Source organism: Dendrobates tinctorius, unplaced genomic scaffold (assembly GCF_039654945.1).
Source record: "Dendrobates tinctorius isolate UK_male_01 unplaced genomic scaffold, ASM3965494v1 ptg000162l, whole genome shotgun sequence".
NCBI classification, from domain to species: domain Eukaryota; kingdom Metazoa; phylum Chordata; class Amphibia; order Anura; family Dendrobatidae; genus Dendrobates; species Dendrobates tinctorius.
This window is the reverse complement of record NW_027361829.1, coordinates 16,593,395-16,610,626: the sequence shown is the minus strand read 5'-3', so window position 1 is coordinate 16,610,626 and position 17,232 is coordinate 16,593,395. Positions and strand designations below refer to the sequence as shown.

General features: G+C 41.9%; 1 protein-coding gene across 2 annotated transcripts in view; it reads left to right on the top strand.

Annotated features, from left to right (window-relative positions):
• CLPTM1L (CLPTM1 like) overlaps positions 1-16,597 on the top strand; it is a 156,071-nt gene extending 139,474 nt beyond the window's left edge. For both annotated transcript variants that reach the window (XM_073549867.1, XM_073549866.1), the window contains exons 11-18: positions 1,044-1,109; positions 2,874-2,924; positions 3,295-3,377; positions 3,582-3,616; positions 10,428-10,483; positions 10,590-10,634; positions 11,543-11,658; positions 15,313-16,597. In XM_073549867.1, the coding sequence (XP_073405968.1) occupies positions 1,044-1,109; positions 2,874-2,924; positions 3,295-3,377; positions 3,582-3,616; positions 10,428-10,483; positions 10,590-10,634; positions 11,543-11,658; positions 15,313-15,397 (537 nt within the window). In that variant the 3' untranslated portion in view covers positions 15,398-16,597. The remainder of the gene's footprint in view (positions 1-1,043; positions 1,110-2,873; positions 2,925-3,294; positions 3,378-3,581; positions 3,617-10,427; positions 10,484-10,589; positions 10,635-11,542; positions 11,659-15,312) is intronic.
• Positions 16,598-17,232: the final 635 nt, after the last annotated feature.

Here is a 17,232-nt window from a genome sequence, read left to right as displayed (position 1 = left end):
AAAGCATCAAAATCGACAATAGCAAGGTGGATTAGGTCCACTATTAGCATAGTCTACAAATCACAGGGTGAAAATCCCCCGGGGAACCTTAGAACCCACTCAACCAGGGCCATGGCCGCTTCATGGGCAGAAAGAGGGGGCGCCTCGGCGGAGCAGATTTGCAGGGCGGCATCTTGCTGTCAGGTGGTGACCTGGAAAACGGTAATTAGACCTACCAGTAATTGTGTTTCCAGGAATCCATCCTGACAGCACTGTTAGATCCCTCCCGATAATACTTTTCATACAACTGTGATGTAACGTGTATGGAGAATGTTGGTTTAAATAAAATCTGTTTGCATCCATCCAGAGGTGTTACTTTGTGAAATCACTGAGGGATGGGAAGGGGAGGATCCTTTTAAACTCTCGTGGTTTCCTGTCCCACTACGGATGAGAAGGACGTCCTCCTATGTGCTGTCAGGATGGATTCCTGGAAACACAATTACCGGTAGGTCTGATTACCGTTTTTAAGGCTCTCTGTCACCAGGTTTATGTAGGGACGTCCAGCATTATGTAGGGACAGAAACACTGATTCCAGCTGTGTGGCACTTACTGGGTTGCTTGATGTAGTTTTGATAAAATTACAGTTTTATCAGCAGGGGATTTTAACTGAAGGACTAACAAAACCTGCTGCCATGTAGTCCTCTATATTCATAAGCGCTGTATAATCACTGTACACCAGTGATTGGCAGCTTCCTGCTAGTGCACAGTGTACAGAAAAAGCAACCTATCAGTGGTGTGGGTGGGGTCATACAGGGCTCAGCATTCAGAGAACTGCTAGATCTGCAGCAGATAAAACAGGGACTTTATCAAAACTACAACAAGCAGCCCAGTAAGTGACACATCATCGCTAGAATCAGGATTTTTGCACCTATATTACACTTTTTTCAGCTGGGGTAGCAAAAACCAGGTGATAGATTCCTTTCAGGTATCTATATCTAGAACAACAGCTCCACCATTGTTGATTGGAATAAGAACAGTGAGTTATTTTTTGTTCCTATTATCAGGTGTGGAAGGTCAAGAAAGCCTTGAAAATCACATTCCAATGGAAAGGTCTGATGCCAGGGATTAAGGTAAAGTGTTATTTTAGGACTTGACAAGTACATTGACATCATATGATGGCTGCACAGGCCTAGAAATCTTTTTTTTTTTTTTTAACGCACCACGGATTATATATGATGTGACTGCGTCACATTTATCCAGCTTTAACCCCCGTAGCTTTTTTCGGTTTTGCGTTTTTATTTTTAGCTCCCCTTTTTGCCGAAGCCATAACTTTTTTTTATTTTTCCGTCAATATGGCCATGTGAGGGCTTATTTTTTGCGAGATGAGTTGTACTTTTGAATGACATCATTGGTCTTACCATGTCGTGTACTAGAAAACGGGAAAAAAATTCCAAGTGCGGTGAGATTGCAAAAAAAAGTGCAATCCCACACTTGTTGTTTGTTTGGCTTTTTTTGCTAGGCTTAGTAAATGCTAAAACTGACCTGCTGTTATGATTCTCCAGGTCACTACGAGTTCATAGACACCATACATGTCTAGGTTCTTTTTTATCTAAGAGCTGGAAAAAAAAAAAAAAAACTTTGCTAAAAAAAAAAAAAAAATTGCGGCATTTTCTGAGACTCGTAGCATCTCTATTTTGCGTGATCTGGGGTCAGGTGAGGGCTTATTTTTTGCTCGCCGAGCTGACGTTTTTAATGATATAACTCTGGTACAGATACATTCTTTTGATCGTCTGTTATTGCATTTTAATGCAATGTTGAGGCGACCAAAAAAAACATAATTCTGGGGTTTTGATTCTTTTTTCTCGCTACACCGTTTAGTGATCAGGTTAATCCTTTTTTTATTGATAGATCGGGCGATTCTGAACCCTGCGATACCTAATATGTGTATGTTTATTTTTATTATTATTGTTTTATTTTGAATGGGGCGAAAGGGGGGTGATTTAAACTTTATTTTTTTTTATATTTTTAAAACTATTTTTCTTTAACTTTTGGCATGCTTCAATGTCCTCCATGGAAGGCTAGAAGCTGCCATAGCCCGATTGGCTCTGCTACATAGAGGCAATGCTCAGATCGCCTGTATGTAGTAGAATTACTGCATTGTTATGGGCGCCGACCACCGCGTGGCGCTCATAGCAATCCAGCCTCAACAACCATAGAGGTCTCAAGGTTCTCATTTCAATGCCAGAACACCCCCCCCCCCGGACGTTTTTCTTACAAGCAAGAGCTGATATCTAGCAAACGCTGTAAACCGGCCACAGAAGGTAAATTACTTATTGTCCTAATTCTGCAGCCCAGCTATGCACTGAGATTATGTGAAAAGCCCGGACAACCCCTTAATATGGTTCCCCTAGGGGTGCCTCTAGCCTCTGTGTGTCTGTATGCCTCGGTTATTATATGAAGGCATGCAGTTCTTTTTCCATCAGTTCCTTCTGAATCTAATAAGAAAAGTAAATAGTGTCGTGCTCCATCACATGCCGTATTTTGGAGGTGTTCCCCCGTACAGACATTACAAGAAACCTAACCATAACAAAGTCAGTAATTAGTGTGACAAGCTTGTCACTAACTTCCTGCAGCCCTTGACTCCTTAACGCCAAGCATTGTTATCTGAGCAGGAAAGGATTTACCGGTAGTTTTGTGTTTCCTACATTTTCTATCTTCCTCTACTGTGATGAAACATTTCATCTGTATCATGTGATTTAGCCTCATTCATTTTGATTAGTGGTTGGAACTACATACAAGTGTCTTGGCCATTACTACCCCTTGGTATGAACCTGTACTTCCGTAATTTTCTTAAAGGGTGTTATTAGCATTTATTTCAGGTTTTTTTTTCATAGTTTGGAACTTGCAGTGAATCTGAAAAGAAGACTGAAGAGTATGATACCCAGGTATGTATTTTCTTGCACTGGTACTAGTCGCCTGGTGCACACCAAGGGCAGGGCCTGAAGAAACTGGGGCTTTTGCTGTGGGTGTAGACAGGAGCTTCTGCTGGACGGCTTCACAATGCAGTTATACATGACAGAATATTGAATTGGCGTATATTACAGAGTTGGCTATATTCCCCTTACCCACTTTTTTTGTACAACTTATATAAAGCTTCCTACCTGGTGGACAGATTGTTAGTGGGTCTTCTCTGGTGGGTTGTAAGCCATGTGCGCCTTGGTTATCCAGCTCCTTACAGGTTGCTAATGTAGAAGCAAAGATGTTATATGAATTTTCTGCAATCATTCATCAAACATTCTTCCTTTTCTTTATAAGGCCATGAAATACCTGTCATATTTGTTATACCCTTTATGTGTGGGGGGAGCAGTTTATTCACTTCTAAACATCAAGTACAAAAGGTAAGATCCTTGGCTTCATGTGACACTTCTATTTTGTCTTTTGTTTTCATTTTCTTCCTTTTATTACACAAAAAGAACTCCGCATTTCTGCACTTTTATATGTAGAATACAGCCAGTCCTTGAGTCCACAAGATAGATTGACGTGCCTGTCTATAAATTGTGCTTTAATTCTATAATAATGCCCCTTAATAATTTTATTTACAGCTGGTATTCCTGGCTCATCAACAGCATTGTGAACGGTATGTGACCTCTTTGTGTGTCTCCTTTTCTGAAATCACATTCAATTCATGTGCTACAATTTGCATAACATCGCTGCAGATTTTAAGAATGTCTCCTATTTGTTATTTCCACGCTTTTCATGAATGTCAATACTAAAGGTATACGTTCAAGAACTAAAAAGTGATGAATTGAAAGCGTACCTATCTGCCGTCTGTGACTGCCTTTTTATTTTAGAAATCAGTGGGACAGCTGCAGATGAACAAAAGTGTCCCGAACTGTCCCTAATGCAAAGCCTAAGGGTCTGACTTTCTAGCAAAACAACGGGTCCAAACTTCTGGATTGTGGGATCCAGCTCTGGTGCATCATTTACAGAACAGATACCGATTGTTAACCCCTTCACGAAAGAGGCAGTTTTCACCTTCCTTACCCAGCCAAATTTTGCAAATCTGACATGTCACTTTATGTGGTGAGAACTCCTGAAAGCTTCCACATATCCCAGTTACTCTGAGGTTGTATTTTGTGACACCTTGTACATTACGTTCCTGGTATACTTAAGTCGACTTGATTTGTGTTTATAAAATATTGAAAATTTTATAAAATTGACCTTTTTTAACTTAAAACAGGTCATGTCACACATAATCGTCAAAGAGGTTGTCCACTACTTTAGGATTGATGACCTATCCTTGGACAGGTCATCAATGTCTGATCGGTCAGGGTCTGACACCGGGGCCCGACCGATCAGCTGTTATCGGTGTCTGCAGCCGCCGGCCAGAAGTACTCAATGATGAAGTTGCTTCGTCTTCTGATAGTGGACGCAGCTTAGCAATAAACATCCGCCTCCTATTCAGGTCAATAGAAGGCAGATGTGTAGTTCCCTACGACAGCCAGCATCAGAAGACAGCCAGCTCTGCAAGGGAGTAATTCTGGCCGGCGGCTGCCAACACCAATAACAGCTGATCGGCAGGGATGCTGGGTGTCGGTCCGACCCCGACAGATTTAAACCTTGATGGCCTATTTTAAGGATAGATAATCAATGCTAAAGTAGAGAACAACCTTTTTAATACAAACCATTCACAATATGTCTACTTATTTCTTTTTTGTTTGTTAGAATGTCAGAAAGGTTAAACATTTTAGCAGCAATTTTTCATGTGTAAATAATTTTTTAGGGACCATGTCATTTTTTAAATTACTTAAGGCTCAGAAATCCTCTTAACAAGACCCTTCAGTTGCTTCACAGGAATTAACACGAAGTGGAATGAAAAGTTACATTTTCCTATGAAAATGTTAATTCAGTTCCAAAATTTTCATTTATGCAAGAGCAGACGGAGCAAATGGACTACACAATTTGCCGTGCGATTTCTACTACGCCGATAACCCATGTCTTGACCGAATTAGTAATATTTGACTTTTTGAGTGCACTTTTGGCTGCAATAGATCGCCAATCTCATTCTGCATTTGATGAGACTCCGACTTACCAAAACCGCAGAAATATACTATACCCCTCAAGTAATTCATCTAGGGGTGTGATGAGCATAATTTAGCCCCAATTTGTTTTTATTTTCACAAGGTTAACGGGATAAAATGAACTTCATAATTTGTTGTGCAATATCTTATGAGTATGGCAATACCCCATTTGTAGTCTGAAAAAGTGCTCCTTTTGGTAATGCAAAGAGAAAGTTTTTTTTTTTTTTGTTTTTTTTTTTATAAAAGTGTTTTTAGTATGTAAAAGTAGCAAAACAAAAAAAAACTAAAAAAAATCTAGTATCGCTGTAATTATACTGACCCAAACAATAAAGCCGTATTACTACTTATACCGCACAATGAACAGCGTAAAAAAGGGAGAATCCACTTGGGCATCAAACTGTCATATCTGTAATTTTTGCATTTCCATGTTTTGAGAGCTATAGTCTCTACTTATCTACCATGTTTTAGAGCTATATGCTGTATTGAGACATGCTTTTTTGCAGTATCCCTTGCAGTTTTTATTGATACCATTGTGGGGTACATAACATTTTTTGATCTCTTTCTATTCCCATTTTTGCAAATAAAGTCCGTGGAGCCTCATTTAAGAGTCTCAAACACGGGACTAGCCAGATCTTCCTCTGGCTGGCTAGTCCCGTGTTTGAGACTCTTAAATGAGGCTCTACGGACTTTATTTGCATATTCGTATTTCCCAGGGAGCAGTGCACCTAGGATTTCACTGTGATTGAGCGCCTTTGCCGGCTGCCGCAGTGTTTTCTTTGACTGGTCTCCCTGAGGTCAGTGATTGTTTTGTATTCCCATTTTTGGAAGGCAGCGTGAACAAAAAACAGCAGTTCAAGATTTTTTTTTTTTTTATTTTTAGACACCGTGATAAGATAAATTTGTTCTTTGAGTCAGTAGAATTACAGCAGTATCAGATTTATATTGTTTTTTATGATTTTTTTGCACACAAACTATATTTTGCAAAAATCATTTGATTCAGCTTCGCCATATTCTGAGAGGTGTAACCTTCTCTATTGTTCTGCCAACAGACTCATATGAGGGCTTGGTTTTTGCAACCTTGACATGGCCCTGACTGACACTGGCTCTTAATTGAGACCGGCTGTCAGTCAGGGCCGGGGCCACGGTTACAGTGGCTGCTCTGTTTTCTCAGAGCGGTGTATGATTGCTGCCGCCCCTGACGTCATGATTGAAACTGAATGCTTCCTCATCTTGGTCTCGAATCCTATTATATGCTTCCCCATCCTGGTATTTGCTCCCCTATCTTGGCCCCCCATCCTGGTATATGCTCCCTCATACTAGAATATGCTCCCCTATTCTGTATATGCTCCTCCATCCTGCCTGCGTTGCTGTTGATCCATCCATGCATCTGTCGATAGTTGCATACGTACATACAGCAACAAAAAATACTCTTATTCACTTTTCCCCTGCTCCCCTACTGCATTTCGTCTGCGTTATTTAAATAAAATGGCCCCGGAGTCAGTGTGTGTACATACCGCGCTATCTGACAGCATTTTCTTGAAGACACTGTGTGCAAATTTGTCTTTAACAAAAAGTGCAATCTTCAGGCATCAATGTGCAGTACCAACGCATACAGCGAACTCCGGTGCCACACTCCTCCATCCTCGTCCTCTTCCTTGTTACTGTGCAGGCACAGTCTATACATGCTTTGGACAGAATGACACATCCAGCGCTATTTTACAGATATAACAGTGTCTAACAGGCATCTTGTCAGTGTTAAACTAAGAGGTCCTATACGCTGCAGTACATAAATATTGCAAGGTACACACCAGTGATCCGGCAAGCGAAGGCTAAAGTCCCATAGAAGGACTAAGTATAAAAAAAATACCAAAAAGTTAAAAGAAATTTTAAAATATATAGATGTATAAAACATGTATTTTGTTTGCAATTTCTTAACTTGTTTTTTTTTTTTTTACTTAGTCCTTCTATGAAACTTTAGCCTTCACTTGTCTGATCACTGGTGTAATACCCTGCAATATTTATGTACTGCAGCGCATTGGACAGGTTAGTTTAACACTCACGTTCCTGCCTGCACAGACGTCATCACATGATTAGGAATTGTACTTGTGTTTTAAAATGTCTGGCAGGGGTAATATCATTAGAGCTGTTCCTGACCAGTAACTGCTTGGTAAAGGAAGCAGCATCCCTTGTTTAGTTAAAGAGCAATATTTCGCAAAATTTAAAATGAGATGGCCTTGAAGGGTTGTGGGATCTTGCTGTACATACTGGTACGCCACAATCCAGAAGTTTAGACCTAATTTGTGCTATAGTCTGCCATTAGGGACAGTTCAGGCCTTTTTTCTTCTATTTTCTAAGTGCAACCACAAAAAGGTGATTATGAATATATCTTAAAGAGTACCTATTATTGATCCTGCCATGTACAGCGGCCATGAGGTGAGATAAGGTAGGCTGACCTAGTGTTACTAGTAAGATGCTCCAATTATTCTGTGCTGTGTAAATATAGGGGTATTAATGCACCTTACAGGCATATAAATAAATCACCCCGAATGTGCATTCATTTACAATGCATTCATAAGACATATTCATCTGCCTAATTTTTGCAAAATTTTTAGATTCTAAAGCGCCCGTGATTTTGCCTCCCATATTCTATTTGTAATCTTATTTAATTTTTACTTCTCCTATTTAGGCTGTGTCTGGTCTGCTGTCTGTAACCTCTGTAGATCTGACATGTATGTAGCTCATACAAGTCTTTTGGCATATATACCGTATATACTCACGTATAACTCGAGATTTTCAGCCCATTTTTTTTGGCTGAAAGTCGCCCCCCCCCCTCGGCTCATACGGGAGTCATATACCGGGGGGTCAGGGGTGTCGGGGATCATACTTACCCCCTCCTGACGCAGTATCTGCAGCCCAGTTCTTCCACGGTCTCCGGCGCCTGCCTTCAGCAGTCACGTGATACCGCTCATTACAGGCATGAATATGAGCATATTCATGTCTTTAATGAGCGGTATCATGTGACCGCTGAAAGCAGGCGCCGGAGACCGTGGGAGAACGGGGCTGCAGATACCGCGCCAGGAGGGGGTAAGTATAGCGATATTCACCTGTCCCCGTTCCCACGATGCTCACTGCTGTCTGTCGCGTCCTCTGTCTGTGATGTTCAGGTCAGAGGGCGCGGTGACGTTGTTAGTGCGCGCCGCGCCCTCTGCTGCCTGAACATCACTGAGAGATGACGTGGCAGACAGCGGTGATCAGCGTGGGAACGTGGACTGGTGAATGTTTCAGGTGCCGGGTCCTGAGCCAGCGGTGACGTATGTCATTTTTTTTTTTATTATTTGCAGCAGCATATGGGGATTATTCTGTGGAGAATTTTATGGGGGCATATTCTATGGAGCATCTTATGGGGGCATAATCTATGGAGCATCTTATGGGGCAGCATATTCTATGGACCATTTTATGGGGCCATTATTAACCTTTATGGAGCATTACACTGTGTTCCAAATTATTATGCAAAAAATATTTCCTCATATTTTCTCTAAATTACCTATATGAATTGCAGTCATTGTTATTTTCCAGTCATCTAATTTTCTAGTATAATTGCAATGTTTTTGAACAAACTGCCTATGAAAACCGTATATTTTTAAAAATAAGAAACACTCAAAATGCATGTTCCAAATTATTATGCACAGCAGAGTTTTCAACCTTTTTATTTTTATTTTGAACAAAAAAATGGTCAATTGTGAAATTATAAGCATTATCAGCTTATTACAAAATGAAATCAAACAGTTTTCAAGTCAAAACTTTATTCTAGATGTTACATTTGCATATAGGACCCCTTGTTCGAAAGAAGCTTCTGAACTCTCTCGTCCATTGAATTTGTCAGTTTATGGATGGTTTGTGCTTCAATTGTTTTGCATGTGGACAGAATACCCTCTCAGAGCTGTTGCTTAGATGTGAACTGCCTCCCGCCATCATAGACACTCCTTTTGATGATGCTCCAGAGGTTCTCAATGGGGTTGAGGTCAGGGGAAGATGGTGGCCACACCATAATTTTGTCCTCTTTTATGCCCATAGCAGTCAGAGATGCAGATGTGTTATTTGCAGCATGAGATGGAGCATTATCATGCATGAAAATGATCTTGCTGCGGAAAGCACGGTTCTTCCTCTTGAACCATGGCAGGAAGTGCTGTTTTAGAAACTCCACATAGATTATGGAGTTCATCTTTACCCCTTCAGGGATCCTAAAGGGGCCGACAATCTCTCTCCCCATGATTCCAGCCCAAAACATTACTCCACCTCCTCCTTGTTGGCGCCTTAGCCGTGTTTTCATGGGGTGTCCATCAACCAGCCATCCTCCACTCCATCCATCTGGACCATCGAGCGTTGCACGGCACTCATCGGTGAACAAAACAGTTTGTAAGTCAATCTTCATGTATTGTTTGGCCCACTGGAGCCGTTTCTGTTTGTGTGCAGTGGATAGAGGTGGTCGACAGGATGGCTTACGCACAGCTGCAAACCTCTGAAGGACCCTACATCTTGTTGTTCGGGGGACGTTGGAGGCACCAGCAGCTTCAAAAACTTGTCTGCTGCGATGACAAGGCATTTTTGCAGCTGCTCTTTTAACCTGACGCAATTGCCTGTTGGAAAGAGTCCTCAATTTTTCCTTATCAGCACGCACACGTGTGTGCTGGGAATCAGCTACATACTTCTTGATTGTGCGATGATCACGATGAAGTGTCTTGGCAATGTTGATTGTAGTCATGCCTTGACCTAAATACTCCACAATTTGTTGCTTCTCAGCAGCCGACACATCCTTTTTCTTTCCCATTTTGGCAAAAAATGTAGGCTGCTTAATAATGTGGAACAGCCTTCTTAAGTAGTCTTGCCTTTATTTGGACACACCTGCCAAACTAATTTGCACAGGTATCTGCAATTGCTTTCAGTGATATAAAGAGCCCTGACACACATCACCATCAATGAGTTTAAATGACAAACAAAAAAATTCTAACCTTATCACTCCTAAACTATTTTTGCATAATAATTTGGAACACCGTTTATATGGGGTGTATTTTGTATGGAGCATCTTATGGGGCCATCATGAACTGTATGGAGCATTATATGGGGCTCCTGATTTCAATATAGATATTCAAAAACATTTAACCTACTGATGTCTCAATTAATTTGACTTTTATTAGCATCTATTTTTATTTTTGAAATTTACCAGTAGCTGCTGCATTTTCCACCCTAGGCTTATACGCGAGTCAATAAGTTTTCCCAGTTTTTTTGTGGCAAAATTAGGGGGGTCGGCTTATACACAAGTGTATATACGGTATATTGCAAAAGGTTTACATGTGTTTTTTTTTCCAGGTGTTTATGCCTTTGGATTCCTGTTCATGTTGCCTCAGTTATTTGTCAATTATAAGGTAATGATGATATTTCTGTGTGTGTGTGTGGCTGATCTTGTTTTATGGTGGTGTATGGTGGTATGTCTTTATGAATGTTTGTGTTCTTATTTTTTCTCATTTGTAGATGAAATCTGTAGCACATTTACCATGGAAAGCGTTTACATATAAAGTGAGTAACATAATTGCAAAATATAACTTTTTGTATGAACGCAGTTTATCAAAATGTTAATCCTATTGTGAATAGTACTGAGCCGCATCAGGTGGTTTGGAGTACGGATTCCTCATCATGGAAGCTTTGTATGGCCATTGCCTCATGATTGTGCAGTGGTGCCAGCTCGGCTGGGGCTCAGAATTGGAAAATTATTCTATAATACTCCATCTGCAATTGTGCCATAATGAACATTCATAATTCTCTTACCCTGCATTCATATGCTGCTCAAATAGCTCCTGCTAGGCTTTAGAGGCTACTACTTATCTCCCCCCACCTCCCCCAAAAAAGTTCAATCAAGGGAGTATAACTGTAGACTGTGGCTACACACAGATTTTGTTTGGCCTGTTTCACACTTCAGTTATTTGACGTCAGTCAAAAACCACTGTTTTTAGAAAAAACGGATCTGCCGGTTTTTTGGCGGATCCGGTTTTTCCCCCATAGACTTGCATTAGCGGCGGATTATGACTGATAGTCATCCATTGCAGAGATCGATTCCTTTAAATTTAATGCACTTAGCGCCTGCAGCAGATCCATCCAAGAAACGGACATTCGTTTGTTGCAAAACAGAAGCGGATCCGGTTTTTCACACTTTGGCGGTTTGCAACTGACGGCAAACAACTGAAGTGTGAAACAGGCCTTTGTAGTCAGTAGTAATGGAGATAGATATATTTTGCACAGGAGCTGTAGACACAAAGCGATACGTTTTTAAACTTGGATATTTGCAATGTTGCTTCATTTTTTGTTTTTTCGATACATGCAAAGAAACTGGTTGCAATAGGTGAACACACCCCTCAGTTTACATTTCAGGGGAGCTTTTACAGTTTTAACCCTATAGCTGCTAAAAATGTTTTTTGTTGCTTTAACAGGCATTCAACACCTTTATTGATGACATCTTCGCCTTTATCATAACCATGCCAACATCACACAGACTAGCATGTTTTAGAGATGATGTGGTCTTTCTTATTTATTTGTACCAAAGATGGTAAGTTTGTGGGAATTTTATTTACTTTAGTTAAAAGGATTTAAATAAACTAATGTACGGGCAGCATGGAGGCTCAAAATATACTACAGGGGTAAACAATGATTTTTTTTTTTTTTTTTGTGTATATATACCAATTTTAACATATTTTAGAAATTTTGTCCAGAAAGTGACCAGAACATTCCACCACGTCCCTGCTAGAGCAGATATGTATATAATCCATATGGGATAATAACTGAATAATCGGGGTCCCAAGTTTCCTATTCCTCCTCATCACAATTGAAGGTTTAGTAGAGCGACTTTTAAGCATGGTGGTCAGTCGTGTCCACAGTCATTATACATTTATGCCACAAAGATATCCGTATTACCACTTACCGCTGCGGGGATCATTGTGAACAAGGTGTGGAGGAGCCCCACATTTCACAATTTACTCCACAAAGGATGAATTTGCAGCACAATTGGGTGTGTTGGGATCTCAAACCCGCAGATCTTGTCAAAAAATGTTGTGGATATTTTTCTATGCACTATGCTGGTGCTGTGAAGTGTAGTGGATTTTCCAGCAGCAAATACACAGCAAAAAATCTAAAAATCTGCAGTGTTTTTCCACTGTTGGATCTTTGCCTTTGGGTGCTTTCACACTGCGCTTTGTCCTACATTTGTTGGTCCCATCTGGGATTACGTCCGAACCCCCCCACAAAATAAGATCCGCTTAATGGACGCAGACAGTCAGATGCAGTCTACTACGTCCGAGTGTCTGCCTTCAGAAGACATATCCAGCTCTGGCAAAAAATAAGTACCGTATTTTTCTCTTTATAAGGCTAGTTTCACACTAGCGTTTATTCGACACGGCGCCGCTAAGCCCCGCTCCCTGCCCGCCCCATCCGGTCATCGCCGCCTACTATCGCACATGGACGCTTGCGATCTGCACACCCTATCTTTAGCATAGGGTGCGCTGGCCATGCGCTAGTAGGATTTTGGCGTGCGCTGCGCACTTTTGAAGATGCGCCCATGCGCACCGAACGCAGCATGCTTCGAAAGTGCGCGGCGCACGCCAAAATCCTAGCACATGGCCAGCGCACGATCTGCGCACCCTATGCTAAAGATAGGGTGCGCAGATCGCAAGCGTCCATGTGCGTTAGTAGGTGGCGATAACCGGATGGGGCGGGCAGGGAGCCGGCAGGGGGCGGGGCTTAGCTGCGCCGTGCGCTGCGTGGAATAAACGCTAGTGTGAAACTAGCCTTAGACGCACTTTTGTTCCCCTAAATTTTGAGGGAAAGTGGGGGGTGCGTCTTATAAAGCGAATCTGTGTGCTGCTGTGCTATAGAGTGGGGGGGCGGCTCTGGCGTGGAGTCAGGGGGCTGGGGTGGGCTGGATGGTGGCTGCATGGTGGCTGCAGAGACAGTGGGAGGTCCTGTGCTCCCGCTCATTAGACTCATGTAATATTCACTGCACCCGCTGTCCATCACCTTGGTGCTGAAACAGCGCCGAGTTGGTGGACAGGGGAGCTGTGCATATTACATGTGCCTGCACTCTCCCCCCATCACTATAGACACTTACTGATGATCGCTCCTGCTCCAAGCTCCCCGGTTGCTTTCCTGTGTCGTCTGCTCTCATCCTCCTCCTGCAGGGCCAGCGGCAGCAGCAGCTCATTCAGGCAGCTCATCGCTTCAGGACTTTTCATGATGTCACCATAGGACCTGCGGTCACATGACTCCAAGTGTTCACTGCGAGTCACATGACCGCAGCTGAGCAGCTCCTATTGGTCACATCATGGAAGGTTCTGTAGCTACAATGAGCTGCCTGAATGAGCAGCAGCTGCGTGTGCCCTGCAGGAGGAGGATGACTCAGCACAGACACAGGTAAGCCACAGGGGAGCTTGGAGCAGGAGCGATCATCAGTAGGTGAGTTAACTGTTTATTATTTTAGCATGTGCTTGCCAGCAGGGGGGAAATATAGGGACGGGGGGCATGTGTGACAGCAGGGGGAAATATAGGGATGGGGGGACATTGTGTGCCAGCAGGGGGGAAATATATGAACGAGGGGCCATGTGTGCCAGCAGGGGGGAATATAGGGATGGGAGGGGCCATGTATGCCAGCAGGGGGGAATATATGGAGCGGGGGACAATATGTGCCAGCAGGGGGGAACATATGGAGGGGGGGACAAATGTGTGCCAGCAGGGGGGGAATATATGGAGGGGCGGACAATGTGTGCCAGCAGGGGGGTTTATAGGACTGGGGGGGACAATGTGTGCCAGCAGGGGGGAACATAGGGACGGGGGGCTGTGTGAATGCCAGCAGGGGGAATATAGGGACAGGGGGCCGTGTGTGTACCAACAGGGAAGCATATAGAGAGAGGGGGGCCATGTGAGTGCCAGCGGGGGGGCCATATCCAGGATAGGATGGGGGGCTATGTGCCAGCACAAGGGGGCCATGTGCCAGGATGGGGGTTATATAGATACCAGGATGAGGGACATATATATGATTTGTAAGACCGACACTGGCATTATAAGACACACCTCCAATTAACATAAAAAAACCATTTTTTTCTCTTTTTCTTCACCAAATTTGGGGGTGCGTCTTATAATCAGGTGCGTCTTATAAAGCGAAAAATACGGTAGATCAACACATCAAAACCCTGTTATGGGCAGCCCATTCTCCAGACCTGAACCCCATTGAAAACCTCTGGAATGTAATCAAGAGGAAGATGGATAGTCACAAACCATCAAATAAAGAACTGCTTAAATTTGTGTACCAGGAGTGGAATAAGGTCACCAAAAAGCAGTGTGAAAGACTGATGGAAAGCATGCCAAGACGCATGAAAGCTGTGATTAAAAATCATGGTTATTCCACAAAATATTGATTTCTGAACTCTTCCTGAGTTAAAGCATTAGTATTGTTGTTTCTAAATGATTATGAACTTGTTTTCTTAGCATTTTTTGAGGTCTGCAAGCACTGCATTTTTTATTTTGACCATTTCTTACTTTCTGAAAATAAATACAAAATTTAGTGGTTGGGAATTCGAAGACATATTGTCAGTAGTTTATAGAATAAAAGAGCACTTTACATTTTACTCAAAAATATACCTATAAAGAGAAAAATCAGACAAACTGAAAAATTTTCAGTGGTCTCTTAATTTTTGCCAGAGCTGTATGTCCAAAAATGATGCACGACAGACCACACCCTGACTCTATGTGCACCATTATAGTTAATGGCATTGTCTGCACGTACGCCTGTATCCTGTTTTGCGGAGGTTTTGCATGTAAGCCCTGACTGGACCAATGAACATGCCGAAGAAAGCAGTGTGAAAGGCCTCTAAGTTTGAAAACATCTTGCTCTCAGTCGATACAAATGCAGCATGTATCACACCTTTCTGCAGATGGAGACACCGGTACGTACATTTTGCCAGTACGTGGTCCTAAATGCATGTACAATTTGCTTCAGTGGCACATGTGGCGCTGATGCCATCACTGTGTAATGTCAGCTAACATTCTACTGCAACAGCCGGGATCGGAAGTAGCTGTGATCTGAGCGGTTTATCCCTTATACGCATGTGATGGTTAGAGCTGGAGTCAGATTCATAAGCTATAAAGCATTGTACTAAACATGATGCTGACGACGTGAACCTTGGTAATTGTTTTCTTTCTTTCTCTTATCAAGGCTTTATCCTGTGGATAAGACTAGAGTAAATGAATATGGTGAATCGTATGAAGAAAAACCAAAACGGAAGCCACACATAAACTAGATTTCATTGATATGGACTACCGTATCTCTTACTTGAAAGATATGGTGTGCATTGAAGAAAATGGTGACATTATCAATGAGTATTTTTGAATGCTGTGGCAAACTTATCTGGGCATTGTAATGTCCATGTTGCCAAAATCCAAAAATGTGTTTCTTTCCAAAAAAGTTTCCCACAGCTTTCTTTTCACTTTGTCTTTATTTTATACCAGGCAAAATGGAGTTACCACAGAAAAGAGTAGACGTTCCATTACCAGGACTGCTTTCTATGCAGAGACTATGTGCTTTCCTCAATATTTGGGACTTTAGTACACTTGGACCCTGCCTGACTGTATATATTAGATAAAGTAATGTTCCGTAAGGGTAACATAAGGTAGCAAGCGACGCATCAACCTTCTGATGCTTTTACTTACGTATGAAACATTGCCGGAATTAAAACCGAAAAGAACCAATAGTTCCATCAAGAATGAACACCGGGAGCCCAAGCTTGGAGTAATATGCATTTATTATGGATCTTTGCAATATTCCTGAAACAGCGTGCAGCGGTTCAGAATTTCTGTTCTTTATAAGCATGTTTTGACTGGCGCAGCATGTTTTGGGATATGTTTTGATTAATGTCAAATTTGAGTAATTGTGATTTACCAATCTTTTAATCTTTTACTTGAAAAGGGGGATCTTTTTATGTTTTATGTTTTTAGTTTTCTGTTTTATGTGTTAAAAAAATCTAAACTGACTGGACCATAAAGTGATGTAAAACTAGGCCTGCAAAGTTGCCTTACATGGCAGACTTTATTAGGAACAGCCGCAGTGGTATTTTTCCATGTGTTTGAAGACGATGTAGAAGGTTGGATCGTGTTCTCCATGGTTGTACTGCTGGCAAATGACTGCAGGTAATGCACTAATGTTTTACTTTATCAGCCACAATGCTGCTATGCCAATACAAATGCCAGTTACAAGCAGATTCCACACTGTAATCAGTCAATTTCTAATATTTCTTTGTCACCACTAAATATTATGTGAGAATCTAGGCAATTCCCTTTTTTGTGTCAGTTACAATATTTTCTTAGTTTTTAATGTTCTGATAAATTGTTACTATTGAACAAAAATATAACAATATGCTTGAATGTGTTGTATTTTGTATAAAATCTGTAGCCTTGTTCATTTTCACTCTTGTGCATAAACGGAAAAAACGCTTAAAACTGAAGCTTCCCATGGGTCCTATTCTATGTGTCGGTCTCCTAGTTTTTTGTTTCCATAAATTATTAAATCCTCCTTACAGTCAGTCATTGCATAGTATCTGCGCGAATCAGATTTTATGATGCACTTTCTTTTTGTAGGTCAGTTCCACTCTTTCAGGCACTGGTATTTCTTGTCTGATGTTGTTATTAAAGGGACTTTTAAGGGGACGGCTATGTGATGGTTTACCACTCAACCCCATCACGACATCCGCCATGCATGTACAGACACATTATACATTGTAGCTGACACCAACATCATACACTAACAGCCACGATCTGTGCTGGCGCCAATTGTGTGCATTTAACCCCTCTGGTGCTCCTGTCAAAAGCACAAGTGGCATCGAATGGCATGCAGAGGGACGGAGCGCACTCTGCTCTGATCGGCGCAATACGATTGCATTGTGCTGTTGGCTTCCATGGTGACCTGGGAATCTGTCACCCCCTCAGACGTTTTTTTCCTATTAACTAGGGCATACAGGTAATAGAATGGTTGAAATAGCCCTACCTGTATGCCCATATCTTAGGTCTTGATGTGCAGAAATGGTCTTATTTTGTCATGGTAATGCGTTATTCCAGGCTCCGGGGCATGCAGTGACTCTGC